The following is an 18,157-nucleotide window of genomic DNA, read 5'->3' on the forward strand; positions in this document are numbered from 1 at the left end:
TTGTCATCTCTCTGCTTCTGCTTACCAACCCAATGATTTTATGTGTTCTGTTAACAAGTTCTCAGGTGTCTGATTAAAATTTGTGTGCACATCCAGCCAACATTTGTTCTTGGCATTCTTGATCTTTAGGTAAGAAAAGGTGCTGGGTTCCTGATGAAAAGGAAGCTTATGTGGAGGCTGAGATTCTCGAAAGAAATGGTCCCAAAGTCACGGTGGAAACTAAGAATGGCAAAGTAAGTGAGAGGATGATTGGTAAAATGTTACTCTTTGCACAGGGACATGTGACAAACAACTGGTTTTGAAGCACCTTATTGTCCAGCATCTATACCACTGTAGAGCTCGTCGAAAGAACCAAAGACTTGTTGATCCAAACCAAGGCTTTTATTAGCAAAAGACAGGAGCTCTTCACAGGTGGCCGACCAGTCCGGAATGATCCAACCTGGCTAGGGACACAACCCTTTAAGGCCCAGACAGTAGGCATGGCTTAGCTCTCAGCCAATCGCTGTAAGCACAGTCTAGATACTGTAACTATATACACTATATACATTGGTGATAGATCTGTACTATCACAACCACCGTACAGGAATGGTTGTATTGTCCCGGGTTTGTCTGACTGCTTTCAGTCCCTCTTCTCAAGGATTAACCTGGATTCATTCCACTGTCCAGAGTCCTACTGTCAGCATGCTGTCCAGACTACTCATCAATTCTTATACACCATCAATTCTCCCCTCATCCTCTAAAAAATTGTTCTACTAATCTATCCTTGTAAATGTAATTCCCTCATCCCAAGATCTAATTCCAGAAATCGGGTGGCATGTTTAGTGTACAGTGACAGCGACCTGAGTTAATATCCTGCGCTGTCTGTAAGGAGTTTGTACGCTCTCCCCATGTCTGTGTGCGTTTTCTCTGGCTGTCCCAATTCCCTTACACCCTCCAAAAAGTATGGGAATTGTAGGCTTATGGGGTTATTAGGGCAACACAGTGCATGGGCCAGAAGAGCCTGTTAATGTTTAAAAAAATAAAAAAATAATAATGTTTTCTGTTCAAATGCCTTCACGACCTTCCTTTAATGAAGTGACCAGAATGGAACACAATGGTCCATTTGAAGCCAGACCAAAGGTTCGGCATGACTTCCCTACTTTTACACTCTATGCCTCTTTTGACAATGCCCGCCAGGGTTGGCGTCATGGGGACGGACATCTGTGGGCCATGCCCCCCCAAATGAGTTATTGTGCCCCCCACCTGAACATGAATGGCACATGATGTTGCCATACGAATGGCAGTTTGTGCCCCTGTGGTTACCCCAATGCCCCTGATTAGATTTATTTTGACGCCGACTCTGATATCCACAATTGTGTTGATCTTAATTGGCTGCTTTCCCAACCTGCCCTGTCACTTTCAATGACTTCCTCAGCCATATCACCAGATCTGCCTGCTCCTGCCACTGTTGCTTTTACTAGAGACCAAGAGTTCTACAGTATGAAACAGGCTCTCCAGCCCAACTTGTCTAAGATGAACAAGTTAGTCCCATCTGCCTGTGTTGGCCCATATGCTTCTAAATCTCTCCTCTTTATGTATCTGTCTAAATAGCTTTTGAATATTTACATTTGTCCCTGCTTCTACTCTTACAATGGCAATTCGATCCATATACCAAAAACCCTCAGTGTGAGGAAAGTGCTCCTCAGGTTCTTTTAAATCTTTCCCCCAGATTTTCTTTTTTATTAATATCTCCTCATTCCTCTTCTTAAATGCCTCATCTCAAATATCTCCATAGTAGATTTTTTTTTAGATTTAGATTTAGAGATACAGACCCTTTTGGCCCAGGATCCCATGCCACACAATTGCACCCGATTGACCAATAACTCCCTGTATGCTTTTGAACGGTGGAAGGAAACTGGAGCCCCCGGGTAAAACCCACGCAGACACAGGAAGAATGTACAAACTCCTTACACACAGTGCGGGATTTGAACCCCGGTCCCAATTGGTGGCGGTATAATAGTGTTGCACTAACCACTATTCCAACCGTGCTGCACATTTGTAAATTCCATTTGTCACATGTCTGCCCGTTCCCTCTGCTCTCTCCTGCCATCCATTATGATCCTGCTTGCGAGTGGTAGCAATGCTAATGTGGTGAGTTCAGGAACAATGAACATCAATGCACTGGGAAAAAAAAAACGCAAGGGAGAGGATCAGGTTAGCACTGGAACCAGGATATCCGATGATGTAACGGGTATGGTTTGGACCCACAGAAATCACCACAGCTACACCATTTCAACAAGATCCAGGCTTATCCTTACCCATAAGTACAGTAAAATCCCTGTTACGTGGAATTCAAGCAACTGGCAGCCTCAAGCAACTGACAAAAATTGCAAATAAATAGGTAAAAAATACGGAAGTTTAAAATTACTGCGCTTCGCTGTTAGTTCGCTGATCACACAACATGCAATCTCAAGCAACTGGAAAATTCACTTACCCGGCATCTACCAATCTGCATAGGTGCCAGATACTGAGGGTTTCTACTGTATTTTGAAACATGGAATTTCGATACTATTCTCAAAAAGCTGTCTTTGAATGCAAGACTAAAGATTTCTCACGACAGTTAGATAGGGCCCGTTGGAATATTGTGTACTGGTGTGATCTTCCTATCCAAGGAATTGGGCGCAGGTGATTAACAAAATGCGGCAGAAATTAAGTGGTCTGATTCCTGCAGAGGGAGATTGTTGTATGAGAAGAGATGAAGCAGACTGAAACTATATTCTCCTGAAATTAGAAGAATGGGAGGCAATTTTTTGGAACATATATACAATTCTTTAAGGAGCTTTAATGGGTAGACGTGGAGTTTACAATTCTCCAGGTCATTGTATCAAAATAAAGGTCAGATATTTGGGAAGGAGATAATAAGCAACTTCACCCACAGATCCTTGGAAATCTCTGCTTGAGGTCTGTAGAGGGAGGACCTGTGCTTTAGGTAAAAATATAACTCAGTGAATGGCACAGCACAGTTCTCCCACTTCTAAATCATTTCTCCCATCACCATGGAATCATTTCGTATATGACCTCCAACTTCATCTACACAGCTTCTGATGAATTTAGCCATCAAATTTTCCCTGACACTATTGAAACACTACTACTAACTCAATCCACATTACTCTTGACTATTAAGCCCTAACCACATACCCCATCCACATTCCCCATGATGAGCAAACCTGGATTTATCGAAACGTACAGCACAGTAACAGCCCCTTTGGCACCATTCGTCCATGTCTTTCTACAATGATCTCATTTGCCTGCATTAGGTCCATATTCAGTTGTGATTTTACCTCACTCTACTACCTTCTCGGCCAGCTTGTTCCAGATACCCACCACCCTCTGAATGAAAAATGTACCCCTCAAATCTATTTTTAATTTCTCCCATCTCACATCAAACCCATTTCTCAAGTTTCAGGACTCTTCCAATCTAGAAAAAAGACTACTGCCTATCCTGTCTGTGCCCTCAGCCTCATACATTCTGGTGAGACGAAACTTAGCCTATATTTATAATGAAAGGCATCTATTCCAGTCAACATCCTGGAAAATTTCTTCTGCTCTTTTTCTGATGCTACCAGGTTCTTCCTGTATTGGAGTGATCCCAACTGTACACAACACTCCAAGTGCAGTCTGACCAGCTGCATCAGGATATCCCAACTCTTGTACTTAATGGTCCGAAACGTTGGTTACTCTTTACTTCCTATGGATGTTGCATGAACTGCTTGCTGAGAGTCTTCAGAATGTTTGTGCATTGCTCTTGTACTCAGTTTCTTAACCTATGAAAGTAAGCACACACAAACCTTCTTCACTACTCTATCCATTTGTGTTACCTTTGTTAAAAATCTATGAATTTGTATTCCCAGGTTCCCTCTGTGAAGGTCTTATTGACATTTGATGTCCTAAATGTATTACCACACACTGGTTTGCATTAAATTCCATCTGCCACTGCTCCCCCAACTTTCCAACCGATCAACTTCCCTTTGTATCCTTTCACAATCTTCTTTGCTATCTACTCCACCAACAATCTGTGTTGACAGCCAACCTACTAATCAGACAACCTACAATATTTATTTTCATGACAAACAGCAATGGTTCCTGTCGTGCACCACTGGTTACAGACTTTCAGTCAGAAATACACCCCTCGACCACTACCCTTTACTTTCTATGACCAAGACAAGTTTGGATCCAGTTTGCCAACACACTTCGGATCCCATGTGCTTTCACCTTCTGGACTAGCTGACCTTGTGGCACCTTGTTACAAATGTAGCCTTGGTTCACATAAAGTACTTCTACTGTGCTGCTTTCATCATTTTCTGAGTTACCTCCTCAAAAAAACATGTTGTTTACTCCTAATGAGGCACAAGTGTTGCATTTTGGGAAGATAAACCAGGCCTGGATATACAGTGAATGTAGTCCCAAGGAGCTTTGTTGAGAGAAACCAGGTGGGTTCAATGGTCAGGAGCTAGTTTGTGGAATTATAGAGCTAAACAGCATAGAGACAGGTCTTCCAGCCACCTGCCTACATTGTTCCCTGAAAATGACATCACAAGGTGGTGATAAAAAGCATATGGCTTGCTTGCTATCAGCTCTGGCATTGAGTACAAGAGTTGGAAGGTCATGTTACAGTTGTACAAAATTCTGGCTAAACTTCATTTGGAGTATTGTCTGCATTTCTGGCCTCCTCATTATAGGAAGGACCTGGTTGAGTGGAGAGGGAGCAGAAAAGATTGGACTTGGAGGCTTGAGTTGTCAGTGGAGATTGGATAGGCTGGGACTGATTTCCCAGTAGTAAAGGAGGCTGAGAAGGGAATCTCATAGAAGGTTATATAAATTATGAAGGGCATAGAAAGAGTAGATGGTCATAGACTTTATCCTCAGGTGAGGAGTCTAAAACGAGAGGATATAGATTTAAGGTGCTAGGGGAAAGATTTAAAGATCTGAAGGACTGGTTTCACATGAGGTTGAGAATGATTATATGGAATGAGCTGCCAGAGGAAATGGTAAAGGTGGTTACATTCATAGTGTTTAGAAAAGCATTTAGATAGATACATGGATCACTCAAGTTTAGAGGGATATAGGCTGAATTATGCAAATGAGTTGAGGTGGCATCTTCGTTGGCAGACAAGATGATGAAGGACTTGCTATATAACTTTAGATCCCTCCACATAGCTCCTGACCACTGAACCACTCTGCACAGCCTCCTTCCATTGAACCAATCCATTTGCCCGCTGAACCTGAGAAATCAATCACTGAAGTATTTGCAATGCCCTCGGCCACTGATTTCAACAACAGTCTGTAACCACGGAATGCCTGCATGCTCACTCCATCTCAAACTGCTTTAACTCTCTTCTGACTGTGTCTTTGCTAATGTAACTAAGTATCTCAGCATTACTTGTTTTGTAACTGTACCGACAGGTACAGTTAAGCCTGCAAACATTAATCACCATTTAGCCATGTGTCAAATGGGATGCTTGCAGTCTCTCCTCCCTTCAATGGGAAAGAAATCTTTCTGTGCAACCAGCTTAATTGGTGGTCTCTTTGACAAACAAATTGATTTGCTCTTCCTCCATCTCTCTTTCAGACAATCACATTTAAAGAAGATGATATTCAGCTGATGAACCCACCAAAATTTGACATGATTGAAGACATGGCCATGCTGACAAATCTGAACGAAGCATCTGTCCTGGCCAACCTGCGCCGGCGTTACAGTAACTGGATGATCTATGTAAGCAAGCCCATTCATTCAATAGCAGCAATTCATTGAATTCAAACTCTAAACAAGGCAGTGTTTGTGGAGCACTGATCTCATATTACCTTTGGAAAGGCAGGGACTGATTTGACAGAGCTTTGAGCATAGGAAATGCTGTCTCATTAATTTGGCTGAGATGTTTGAAGCGCTATCTAATAAGATTGACGAGGGCAGCGTGATAAGACGTTTCCACATGGAATTTAGTCAGGCCTTTGACCCATGACCTGCATGATAGGTTGGTCCAGAAAGTTAAGGCAAATTGGACCTAAAATCAATTTGTTTTTAGGAGGCAGAAGGTGATGGTGGAAGTCTGACTTGTTCTATGACCAGTGGCATATTTCAAGAACTGGTGCTAGGAACTTTGATGTTTATAATTTCTTTCTTTTTAAAATATTTTTATTAATATTTTACAATATAAAACAATTGATCAGTGCAATTGTAAAATGTGATAAAAGATTCAGAAAAAAAGAATGTTTTAAAACCGTTATACAATATTCTCATAATAAGGAAATCCAGAGCATAATTGTAACAATAAAATAAGATTTAACAAAAAAAAACAAAAAGAAAAATGTCAAAATCCCTTCCTCTAGGGAAGGTTGAACGTTCACCTATATGAATCAAGTGATGCCAACTTGGAGAGGGTCAACACAGCACCAAAATTTCAGATCAACACTAATTTTTAAGATTATGATAATGGTACATAAATGAGCCCCAAGTCTTTTGGAACTTAACATTTGAATCCTTGATAGCATATCTAAATTTTTTTCGAGAGTTAAACATGACATTAAGTCCCTTAACCATTGTACATGTGCATGTGTAGTATTATCTTTCCATTTAATTAAAATTGCACATCTGTCCATCAATGATGTAAAAGATAAAATTGAAGTCAGTAATACATCAGCATCTTGAGGTAATCCAAAAAGAGCAATTAAAGGGCAAGGTTCCAATTTTAACTTAAGAATTACCAATAGTGTTTGAAAAATATCTTCCCAAAATTCTTCTAGGTTTATAATTTATTATAATGACAAAAGTGAATACAAGGGTTATGTAGATAGTGAGGAAAGTTGTGTCAGGTGATCGCAAGGTATAGATCAACTGGAGAGTTGGGAAGAGCATCGGCAGGAGGAGTTTAGCACCAGTGCGAAGTGATGCATTTTGGGAAGTCCAGTAAGAGAACAACACACCTTACAATGATTTCAGTCCTGCAGGAGGACTGATGACCAGAAAGCCATTGGAGAGGAAACTTAGAGCTCACTGCAAGTATCAATACAGGTTGTAAAAGAGATATGCCGAATACTTTACTTCATTAACATAGCATAGAACATAAAGAGTTGGTCACACTACAATTCTGGATAGACTGGGTTTGAAGCAGAGGAAGCTGAGAGCAGACCTGATAGACCCTCATGTGCTGTCAGATGAAGTGGTGGAGGCAGATACAGCACTTAAGAGGCTTTGGGATGGGGTTGAATAGCTGAATCATGAAGGCTACAGACCCAATGAGTGGAAATGGGATGAGAGATGAGCAGACATAGATGCAATAATCTGCATAGATATGGTAGGCTGAAGGGCCACTTCTAGTGCTGTGCAACTGCATGATTATATTTCTCAGCGATTGAAGCAGCCTTTAAACTTGTTTCCAGTTCATTCTGCTCAGACATGTAACTTATTTTTGTATTGCAGTTAGGAAAGGAAAATTTCACCAAGGTATTCATATTTAGAAACTAGAAGGCCATTTAGTCCATACCAACTTTCAAAGCATTCACATCAGTTCCATTGCCCCACTCGTCTATACTATCTCACATGCACATCAACTTGTCCCTGTTTCATTCACAGTATGGATAATTTACAGAACCTAATTAAACTTCTTCCACGTCTTTGGGATATGGGAAGAAACTAGAGGCCATAAGGAAAACCCTCATCACAGGAAGAACATGTAAACTCCCCAAACACAGCAGTCAAGGTCAACTTTGAACTTGACTCATGGCCACAGTGTGCTCGCAGCACTGACTGCTGCCAGCAATGCCCTTGCCCTCACAGCATACTGAATGGGAAGGCAGAGAAGAGCTTCCAGGTACTCTGTGTCATTAGGCACTTTCAGGTGGCCAAAATACCCCGATGTAAAGCTGCATATTATACCCATATGCGGCTATTGGGAGGCCACCTAAAAGCTCAGGAGGTGCCTGCGAGGCACACTTTGTAACCCTCTTCTGGGAGGGATAATCGCTGGAGCACTCACGTCCCCACAGGCACCTGAATGCAGCCGCCTAAAAGCGGCTGCTAAGGGGATGACAATCAGCTGGTGAGTGCCTGACAGCTCCCCTCCTCGCTGCACGGGACGCCAGGGCAGGAGCAGCCGACGTGCGCTGTCAGGGCTGGGGCGGCACCAACTCTGACATCCCAAAGGGACAGGAGCTGGAGTGCGCTCCGAGGCGCCTCCCGTGCTGCTGTCCCTTTCAGGTGGCCAGCGCTGCGATTTCAGCGCTGCCACCTGAATGACCATTCCCACAGGTCTGAGTCCACTTCCGCAGGCGCATTCTTGCGGAGAATGCACCTGAAAGGAGCCATAGTGATAGCTTCTGATGTAAGACAGTTCTGCTGTAAACACTGGGGGCATGGCCTGCCAACGGTCTCCAATATCTCAGGGATGCTTCCCTCAGCTTTCACCGCTGAACATTTCTATTCTATGAAACTGGTCAGAATTTAAACCTAGGTCCCTGAAGTGAAAAGATAATCAGGTTATATGTGCTGCCCAAATCTGATGAATGCTCACCTGGATTTGGAAATAATGTCTAATTCTTCCTTTTCCTTTTTGATAGACCTACTCTGGGTTGTTCTGTGTGACTGTGAACCCATACAAATGGCTCCCAGTGTACAGTGCTCCTGTAGTTGCTGCCTACAAGGGCAAAAGACGCTCTGAGGCCCCACCTCACATCTACTCAATTGCTGACAATGCCTATAATGACATGGTCCGGAGTAAGTAGAACTATAGGGTTCTGGATATTTAGCCTTCTTAATGTGTGAGTACATTTAATCCCTTTCTCAAAACAAACAGATTCCAGGATATCAGTGTACTCCTCTTGGAGCTCTCCAGACTCCACATCCTTGTCCGGTGAATACTGATGAGATGAATTCAATTCAGACTCGCTCGTATCTCTGACTCCACATAGGTTTTCCTTTTGGGTCTTATTTTTCCACAGCTACTCTTTAATTTTTAATATACATGAAAGATTTTGGGATTCACTTTCATCCTACTTGCCAAATCTATTTCTTGTCTCTCTTTTGGTTTCCTAATTTCTTTCTTTATTTCTCTCTTCTATCCCCTTTAAAATTTCAAAGGACTCTGTTCATACTCAGTGCCAATACTTGGATTCGTATTTGAGAAAACATTCAATTTTTTTTGTTATCCACTGGGACATAATGTCTCTGAGTATTTACTGTCTCCCTTTCAGAGTCTCCCATTTACAGATGTTGCTTTTCCCTCAAGCAGCTGCACTCAATCTACTTTCAGCAGGTCATGGTTTGAACTATTTAATCAGGCCTGTCCCAATTTAAGACCTTAAGTCATGAAGTCAAACAGCACGGACCACATCCTTGGTCCATGCTGAACAAGATGGCATTCTGGGCTAATCCCATTTGACTGTATTTGGAGTATGTCCTTCTATCTATCCATAATTCTGTCTGAATAACTTCTGAATTGCACCCACTTCTGCAGTTCCTTCTGGTTGCTTGCTCCAGATGCAAACCACCTTCTAATTGAAAAAGTTGCACCTTAATCCCTCTTAAATCTCTCCCCCTCATCTTAAACCCATGCTCTTGAGATCTAGAATCATCTAAAATGGGAAAAAGACTGTGAACTTTTAATTTGTCTGTGCTTCTCATGATTTTATAAACTTCTAAAGGTCACTCCTCAGCCTCCTTCGATCGAGGGAATAAAGCCCATCTATTCACTTCCTACCCTCTGGTCCCGGCAACATCCTGGTGAATCTTCTCTGCACCCCTTCCAATTTATTTATGTCTTTCCTACAGCTGGGTGACCAGAATTGCACGCAGTACTTGAAGTGTGGTCTCACCAAAGTCTTGTTCAGCTGAATCATGAGGTCCCAATTTTTATTCCCTTTACCCCACCCAGTGAAGGCCAGGGTGCCAAATGCTCCTTCACCACCTTGTCAATTTGAACTGCCATTTTCAAGGAACAATGTGCCTGTCCCCCTCGTCTCTCCTACAGCACTCTACAGACCCCTGGTTTGACTTAAAAAAAGTACAACACCTCACATTTTTCAGAGTTGAATTCCATGTATCATTTCTTGACCCTCCTTTCCAAATGATCTAGTTCCTGTTGTAAACTTCATTGCCTACTACCCACCAACTTTGGTGTCATCTGCATATGTACAATCACGTTAACTACATTGCTATTCAAATCATTAGTACAGAGAAACATCCCTGCACTACTCCTAAGAACAAGCCCAGTTAGAATCCAATGAGCCGGCTCCCTATGGAGACCCAATGATCTTCCAGACTAATCTGTCCTGTGGGGCCTTGTCAAAGGCCTTGCTAAAGCCGATAAAACTAATATTTTTTCCATGGTTACTTTGAAATTTACAAACTATGGACACCGTTTTCAAAGAGCCACTGCAGACACTTCCTCCACTTCCCTAACCATTCCTTAAGAGAGGTTTGAGTATAGCTGCTTTCTCAAGGGACTTTCTACATACTGTTATAAAAAAGCTCTCTTGCACCAATTTCTGAATTCCACCTTATCCACGTGCCTTACACTGAGGCAATCTCAGTCAATATTGGGAAAATTAAAATCCTCACCACCACAACCCCATTGATTTTACCCTATATTGCCATTTCCTTATATATCTACTCTTCCAATTCCCTCAGACTATTGGGAGGCCTGTAGTATGATCACCCCTTTTTATTTCATATTTCTACCCATACAGCCTCATTGGCCAATTCCTCTGGGACATCCCTGACTACTCTCATTATACTTCTCCTATTCAGCAGTGAAACACCCCCTCCCCTCTTTTCCCCCATCTCTTGTCCAAACCGTCTAGATCCTGGAACACTGATTTGATCTGTCCTGCCTTTCTCTCAACCATGTTTCCCTGCTTGCAACCATACCATAATCCCATGTGCTGGTCACACTCTCAGCTGATCCATTTTACCTGTGAGCCTCTTTACAATAAATTAACTGCAGGTCAGCATACCAACCCTCTAATGTCCCGCCCCACCTCATCTCTTATCATCCTTACCTTGTCCAGCAAATATGTGACTCCACACAAATCAATTGGATTGTTTGTTAACTGCTCTTTGAAATGGCCAAGCAAGGCACTCAGTTCAAGGACAATTAGGGATGGCTAATAAATGCTGGCCTTTCATGAGCAAATGTCAAAGTGACGTATACTGCACCCTGTATCAAATAAAGTATAAACTGCGGCCTGTGAGAGAGACACACCAGCTAAGTAGATTTGATAAATGATCATTCATTTTTCAGATCGGGAGAACCAATCAATGCTGATTACGTGAGTCCTTAACTTTTATATATCCATTCTAATGCTTATTAGCAAATCCTCATAAAATTCATCATCATTATAACTTTATCAGCATGAATCAGATCTAAGCACGATTAATAACTTAGTGCCTTCTCAAATATTAATGTGGTTAAAACTTACCTGATTATTATTTGCTTGTAGTTTTAATATCTGGACAGCTAACCTTGACCATGTAATGCTGTCCTTTACAGGATGTGTGACTACTTGATGTTCAACATCACTGTGTCACTCCTGTAAATAGCAGAGAAAAATAAAATGCATTAATTATGAAAACATGCTATACATTCTACACCATCATAAAATATTACTATGTATACTGAGTTCTAACTGTATATATTACACAATACCTTGCATTATTGGGTGTGACAGCACATATTGCATAATTGTTCACTGTATACTCTTGGATATAACATTCACAACATATGAGACATAATTACACACCACAAATTACATGGTGCGACTCTCCTGTATATATTTTATAGAAGAAAATGTGTATTACTGGGTACAATACTCTGGTATAATTTTGTTACGGAAATTCTTACATCTATTCACTTCCTCATCATGGAACGCTACTTCATGTTATTGCATCATTTTTTTTGTTGTTTTAACAGTATTTCGCTTCATAAAATTTTGTCCACATTTAGAAAGGAAAATTACAAAGTAGGTAAAGAAGAAAATCTGCAGATGCTGAGGTCTAGTTGGAGGAAATCAGCAGAACACGGAGTATGAATGGAAAGTGAAGGCAGTCTTCGCATTCAAGCGTTCACCTGATTTTCAGAACTCCTGACGAAAGGCTCAGGTTCGAATCAAGAACTGCTTTTCACTTTCTGAGGATGCTGCATGACCTGCTGAGTTTCTCCAGAAGTTTTACACAAAATTCTAAAGTTACATGCTACTTCTGAAAGAGGCAGTGCAGCTGGTGGACTCCAAATCCCCAACCACATGAAACACTTCAAAATGAGTAACCAGAATAATATTTAAGTATGATGTTTAAAAAAAATCTGTTTGAATTTGGAACCTAATTGGGTTCCCTGTCCCATTGTTATTGGTAAACTACATTTAATATTGCTTCTGGTGTGAGTGTTTCAAGACATCAACTAATTGATATTTCTAGTAAATTTGGTTTTGTTATGACAAATTATCCCTAGAGCATGTTAGTTATTGATGAATCAAAATGGATGTAAAAAGAAAGTTATCTAGGCTCAGACTGTTCACAGTTGAAGTTAGTCTGAAGATGGTAATAAAGTGAGGATGTCCTCTGAGCATGACTGGTCCCAAGTTGCTTCCGATCAAAATATCAGATTTACGTGGTCCTTACACAGACCATCACGATTGCAGATTGTTTGAAAATACTTGCCACATTGGAGTGATTCTCTCAACGTAAGTGAAGTGGAAAAGAATGTGAATGATTCTGAAATTCTACTGACCAAATCCCCTTCCAAATAAAAGTAAAATATGAAAATCTGCAGACACCGTGGTTGAAGTAAAATGACAACACTGGAGAAACTCATCAGGTCAAACAGTGTACTTGATGTAGCAAAGATAAAGACACATAACCAACATTTCAGGCTTGTGCCCTTCATCAAGGTATGAGCAAAATGTTGGCAGGTGTCCAAACAAAATTTATTTTTAAAAAACTTTTGTTTGGGCACCTGCCTATATTTTGTTCATACCTTGAAGGGCTCAAGCCCGAAACATTGGTTATGTGTCTTTATCTTTGTTACATCAAGTACACTGTTTGACCTGCTGAGTTTCTCCAGCGTTGTGTTTTTACTTTTTCCTGATAACTTCTCTCAAGAGAGTGAGAAAGATAATCTGATGATGAGAGATAAAGCAACAGAGTTAGAAACAAAGAGAAAGTATAGACTGTCCAATCTTCTATAATTTCACACAAAATATAATATTCAACTCATTCAGCACAACATTTAAATTCTTAAGAATAAAACTTCTTCCAAAAGAAATTTGAATATTTTCTTTTTGTATGTGACATTTTTATTGATGATATAAATATTTTATGGCACACTTTTGATTTTTTGGGGTTTAACTTTTTCAATTTTTTCCTTTCTGGGTTACGGTGTTGCCCAGCGGGGAGTCTGGCGCTGGGAAAACTGTCAACACTAAACGTGTTATTCAGTACTTTGCTATTGTTGCTGCCTTGGGCGACGGAAGTGGAAAGAAGGGCGTAAGATCAACCTCTTCACTTTTTCATGCTCCATTTTTGCTTTTTTTCTTTAAAGCCATTTTTGTCTCTGATTTGCTTTAACATACAGTAATTAAACACAGATTGTTCTTTACAAAGTAAATATTTTTTCCCTTTTGTTTCTTTTTTCTTTATATATCTTTAAAACAAAATTTTAAAATAATAGTTTTTGTGATTTTTCAAACAAAATTATTGAAGCTTTCAGTAAAATAAATTGTTAGTATTTCAAATGGAAGCAGATTTATTTATTTCTCTTTTTTTTTCTATTTTCTTAAGTCCCAGCCAGCCACCAAGACTGGGGTAAGATTGCTTGTGAAGCCACCATCGTGTGTCATTTCTGTGTTTTGATTCCATATCCTTTTCTTCTTAATACTTTTTTGTAAACGCTTTATTCTATTTCCTTTTAATTGAACCAAGGTTTAGAGAACTCTACAGACTCAATAATCTCAAAAATCTCTAAAATTTATACTGATCTCCATCTATATGGTAAATTTAAGACACTTTGCTACCAATTTTTTAATCAGTGATCTTTCCCTGATTATGTCCCAAATCACATTCAAAATAAATACAACCTTTGATATCACAGAAGACTCAGAATCATGGTCCACTGAAATATACTGTTTCAATCCACTTCATCCTTGCTGACTATGTTGTCCCCTTCGCTAATATCATTTGCCCACATTAACATGGAATCCCTTCAGGTCTTTTCTATTCAGTCCAAACAACTTTTAGTCCTAATATTGCAATAAAATCCCTGTTATCAGGAATTCAAGCAACCAGCAAAAAAAAAAATTGCAGAAAATAAATAGGTAAAAGTACAAAAATTTAGAATTGCCGCTGCCCAGTGGTCAGTTCGCCAAATATATGCAACACACAATCTCAAGCAACCAGCAAATTCACATATTCAGCATCTACCAATCTCCATAGGTCCCAGATACTGGGGTTTTCACTGTATCTGCCTCCACCATCCCATCTTGTGTGGAAAAATTTACCTCTCAGATCTCCACTAATCTTCCCCTTCTAACCTTAAACCGACCAGAGCCCTCTGATTTCAGACATGCCTAGATTCCATCTATCCTTTAGATGTTCCACATAATTATATAAACCCTCAGCCTCTGATGTTCCAGTGAGAGTAAATGCAGCCTGTACAACCTTTCATAACTACAGCTGCCAGTTCTAGATAATATTTTGGCGAATCTCTCTGTGGTACCCATCCCATCCTTCCCATAAATTCAGCCTTTTGCAAATAACCTACCATAGTGGAACTTTGATCAGAGCTGGTAGATCCTTTTCATGCACTGGCAAGGCCAAATTGCCAAGTAACCATTTGTCATGACCTAGAGACCTCACTGAAAACAAACAGGCTTCCACAACCGCATGGACAGACCAGAGGCTCATCAGCATTTTAAACGTTACTCATTTTCTCACTCAAGAAATTCTTGTTAATGATGAATTTTCTTACTTTACATCAACCCTGATTTGATACTTGTGTTTCTAACTTCATGATGTATTTGATTTTAACCTGCCTCCCTTTGAATATTGCCTACAGCGTGCATGGTTACAGCTAAGCTTACAGTGTGCACTGCTGCCATGGTGACCACCAAGCCGAGGGCATGTGCTGCTGCCATGGTAATGGCCTGCAGGCCCAATCATATGCTGATGTCATGGTAACTGCCAGGACCAGGTCATGTGCGGCTGCTGGGGTAACGGCCAAGCCCAGGTTGTGCGCTGCAGCCATGGTAACGACCACACCCAGGTTGTGTGCTGCTGCCATGGTAATGACCAGGCCCAAGCTGTGTATTGCTGCCATGGTAACAACCAGGCCCAGGCTGTGCGCTGCTGCTGTGGTAATGGGCTGCAGGTCCAGAACGTGCGCTACTGCCATCGTAACATGCCACAGGCCCAGGACATGCGCTGCTGCCATGGTAATGGCCTGCAGGCCCAGACTTGGAGCTGGGATTTGGCTGTGCCTCAGGAAAGGTTGTTGGCATTTGAAATGACTAATGCAGGGCACTGGCAAAGAAGGAACTGCCTGATGACCACACAATATGCTCCCTTATCTCCACAGCTGATTGTGTTCACAACCTCGACTCCCACTCGGCCCTCAAAAAGATTTTGCTCCAAGCGGGAGGGGTGAGCTGGTCCCTCCCTGGTTAGGAAACCAGCATTCGATGTTTGTGTGTTTAAGGGAGGGAGGGATGGAGGTTGAATGGCAGTCACTGTGTGATTAGGTCTGACCAGTACTCTTTATCTCCCAGGGGACTCTGGAAGACCAAATCATTGAAGCAAACCCAGCCATGGAGGCATTTGGGAATGCCAAGACATTGAGGAATGACAACTCCTCTCGTTTTGTGAGTATTTGATGCATTGATGCAAGCAACATCTCTTTCCTCTCATGGTCAACAAGAAATAAAGTAAATAATGGTCAATTCACTGGGTGCATGAATTACTGAGGCAATGATGAATCTTTTTGTTGATAGGGTAAATTTATCCGGATCCACTTTGGTCCCACGGGAAAGCTGGCATCAGCCGATATCGACATCTGTAAGTGTAGAGAAGACTTTGTTGCAGGTTCTGGTTGTCGCAACTAGTTGGTGCAGCCACATAGTCCTTAACAAACATTGGCCTTGCTGACCAGCTAAAATATGTGCATGGGTTTCATCTGGGACCATCACAAACTTTCCCCTGTGAACATGGAATCAACAAGCAGACCATCCCTGCCTCAAGCTAAACATTTCTGGGAAAAAGACACACAAGACGTGTGGCACCAGAAACAGACAATGGGGCAGAGTCTTCCTGGATTGGGGTAATATATTATGTTGGACAATGAATCAAGCTTTATGCTTGGATCTACATTGGGAAAAGTATAAGAGCACAAAAATCACAAGAACACAAGAAAATAAGAACAGTAGGAATCAGGTCCATCAAATCTGCTGTGCCATTCAATAAGATCAAAGGTGATCTGACCGTGGATTCAACTCAACTTACCCATCTGATCCCTGCAACCATGATTCTTCACAAACCTCTATCTGTATTTTAAAGAGATTTAATGAGGCATCTTCTACTTCTTCATTGAGGAGATAATTCCAGATTCACAAATATGGGAGATGCATTTCCCCCTCGATTCTATCTTAAATCTATTCTCCTGAACCTTAAGGGTACATTCCCTAGTTTGAGTTCTCATTCCAGCTTGCTAAATATCCTATGGACTGCCTTCAATGCTATCATATCCTTCTTTTGCTAAGGGGACCAAAACGATGTATTCTGGGTGTGACTTCACCAACATCTTGTTCATTTCATTTAATCTAGAGATGCAGCACAGTATCAGGCCTTTCCATCCCATGGGCCTGTGGTATTAACCTCTAAACCTATAAGTCTTTGGAATGTGGGAAGAATCTGGATGAAATCTATGTGGACGTGGGGAGAACACACAAACTCCTTACAGACAGCACTGGATTTGAGCTAACCACTACACGATTCATGCCCCCTTATATCTGTAACAAAATCACTCCCCTCTTAAGTGCCAACCCTTTTGCAATGAAAGCCAAAATGTTGTTCGTTTTTAACTAATTGCTGAAGACAAAAGAGATTGTGGCTGTTGGAATCTCAGCCCCCTCTCCAGTCAGAGAGTGGTAGAGCTCTCTTGGCCCTTGCCTTTCACCCCACCAGCCTCATTCTTTGCTTTGAGAATATAGAACACTTCAGCATGATATAGGCCTTTTGGCTCTCAAATGTTGCGCTGACCTATATATTCCTACCAAAACAAAACTAAACCCTACCTCATAACCTTCTATTTTTCTTCCATCTATTAGGGTGGCATTACAATGCCAGTGATCGGGACTGAGGTCCAAATCCCGCGCTGTCTTCATACGTTCTCCCCATGTCTGCGTGGGATTTTCCCGGGAGCTCAGGTTTCCTTCAATCATTTGAAACATATCAGGGTTGTAAGGGTTAATTGGGTGCAATTGGCTGGCATGGGTTTGTGGGCTGAAAGGGCCTGTTACTGTCCTTAAGTCTACATTTAAATTTATGTGTCTGCCTTGGAGTCTCTTAAATATCCCTAATGTTCCAGCTTCTACCACCATCCCTGACAAGGCATTTTAGGCACCCACATCTCTTTGTGTAAAAAACCTTATCCCTGATGTCTCCTCTAAACTTCCATCTCTGGCCTTTGTTACTTTCACACTGGGAATAAAGAGCTGGCTGTGTACCTTATCCATGCCTCTCATGTTCTTGTAAACTTCTTATCCTTCTAAGCTCCAAAGAGATAAGCCCTCGCTCTGCTAATCTTGCGTCATAAGGCTTACCTTCCAATCCAGGCAACATCCGAGTAAATCTCCTCTGCATCTTCTCCATGGCTTTCACATGCTTCCTATAATGAGGTGACCAGAACTGAACTCAATACTCTAAGTGTGGTCTCACCAGATTTATAGAGCTGCAACAAGACCTCTCAACTTTTGAACTCAGTCCCCTGGCTAATGAAGCTCAGCATCCCATAGGCCGCCTTAACTGTCCTATCAACCTGCATGGCAATGTTCATTCTTCTCTCTCTCCCCCTTTCTGCTCCCTGCAGGGACAACACTCCCATCCCTCGTCATACTCTATTGCTTTCCATTTGACTGAAGG

General features: G+C 41.4%; 1 protein-coding gene and 1 long non-coding RNA gene across 3 annotated transcripts in view; one reads left to right on the plus strand and one right to left on the minus strand.

The window, feature by feature from the left end:
- The window catches only part of LOC138735918 (uncharacterized), a 53,527-nt gene extending 41,982 nt beyond the window's left edge, over window positions 1-11,545 (minus strand). For both annotated transcript variants that reach the window (XR_011339995.1, XR_011339994.1), the window contains exon 1: window positions 11,452-11,545. This is a non-coding gene — a long non-coding RNA (uncharacterized lncRNA). The remainder of the gene's footprint in view (window positions 1-11,451) is intronic.
- LOC138735917 (myosin-7-like) overlaps window positions 1-18,157 on the plus strand; it is a 98,702-nt gene that overhangs the window by 875 nt on the left and 79,670 nt on the right. Inside the window, exons 2-9 of the mRNA XM_069884583.1 lie at window positions 130-233; window positions 5,609-5,752; window positions 8,593-8,749; window positions 11,274-11,301; window positions 13,417-13,513; window positions 13,808-13,831; window positions 15,790-15,882; window positions 16,012-16,075. Coding sequence (XP_069740684.1) covers window positions 130-233; window positions 5,609-5,752; window positions 8,593-8,749; window positions 11,274-11,301; window positions 13,417-13,513; window positions 13,808-13,831; window positions 15,790-15,882; window positions 16,012-16,075 — 711 coding nt within the window. The remainder of the gene's footprint in view (window positions 1-129; window positions 234-5,608; window positions 5,753-8,592; window positions 8,750-11,273; window positions 11,302-13,416; window positions 13,514-13,807; window positions 13,832-15,789; window positions 15,883-16,011; window positions 16,076-18,157) is intronic.

The sequence above is a fragment of the Narcine bancroftii genome, chromosome 6 (genome assembly GCF_036971445.1).
Source record: "Narcine bancroftii isolate sNarBan1 chromosome 6, sNarBan1.hap1, whole genome shotgun sequence".
In the NCBI taxonomy this organism is placed as follows: domain Eukaryota; kingdom Metazoa; phylum Chordata; class Chondrichthyes; order Torpediniformes; family Narcinidae; genus Narcine; species Narcine bancroftii.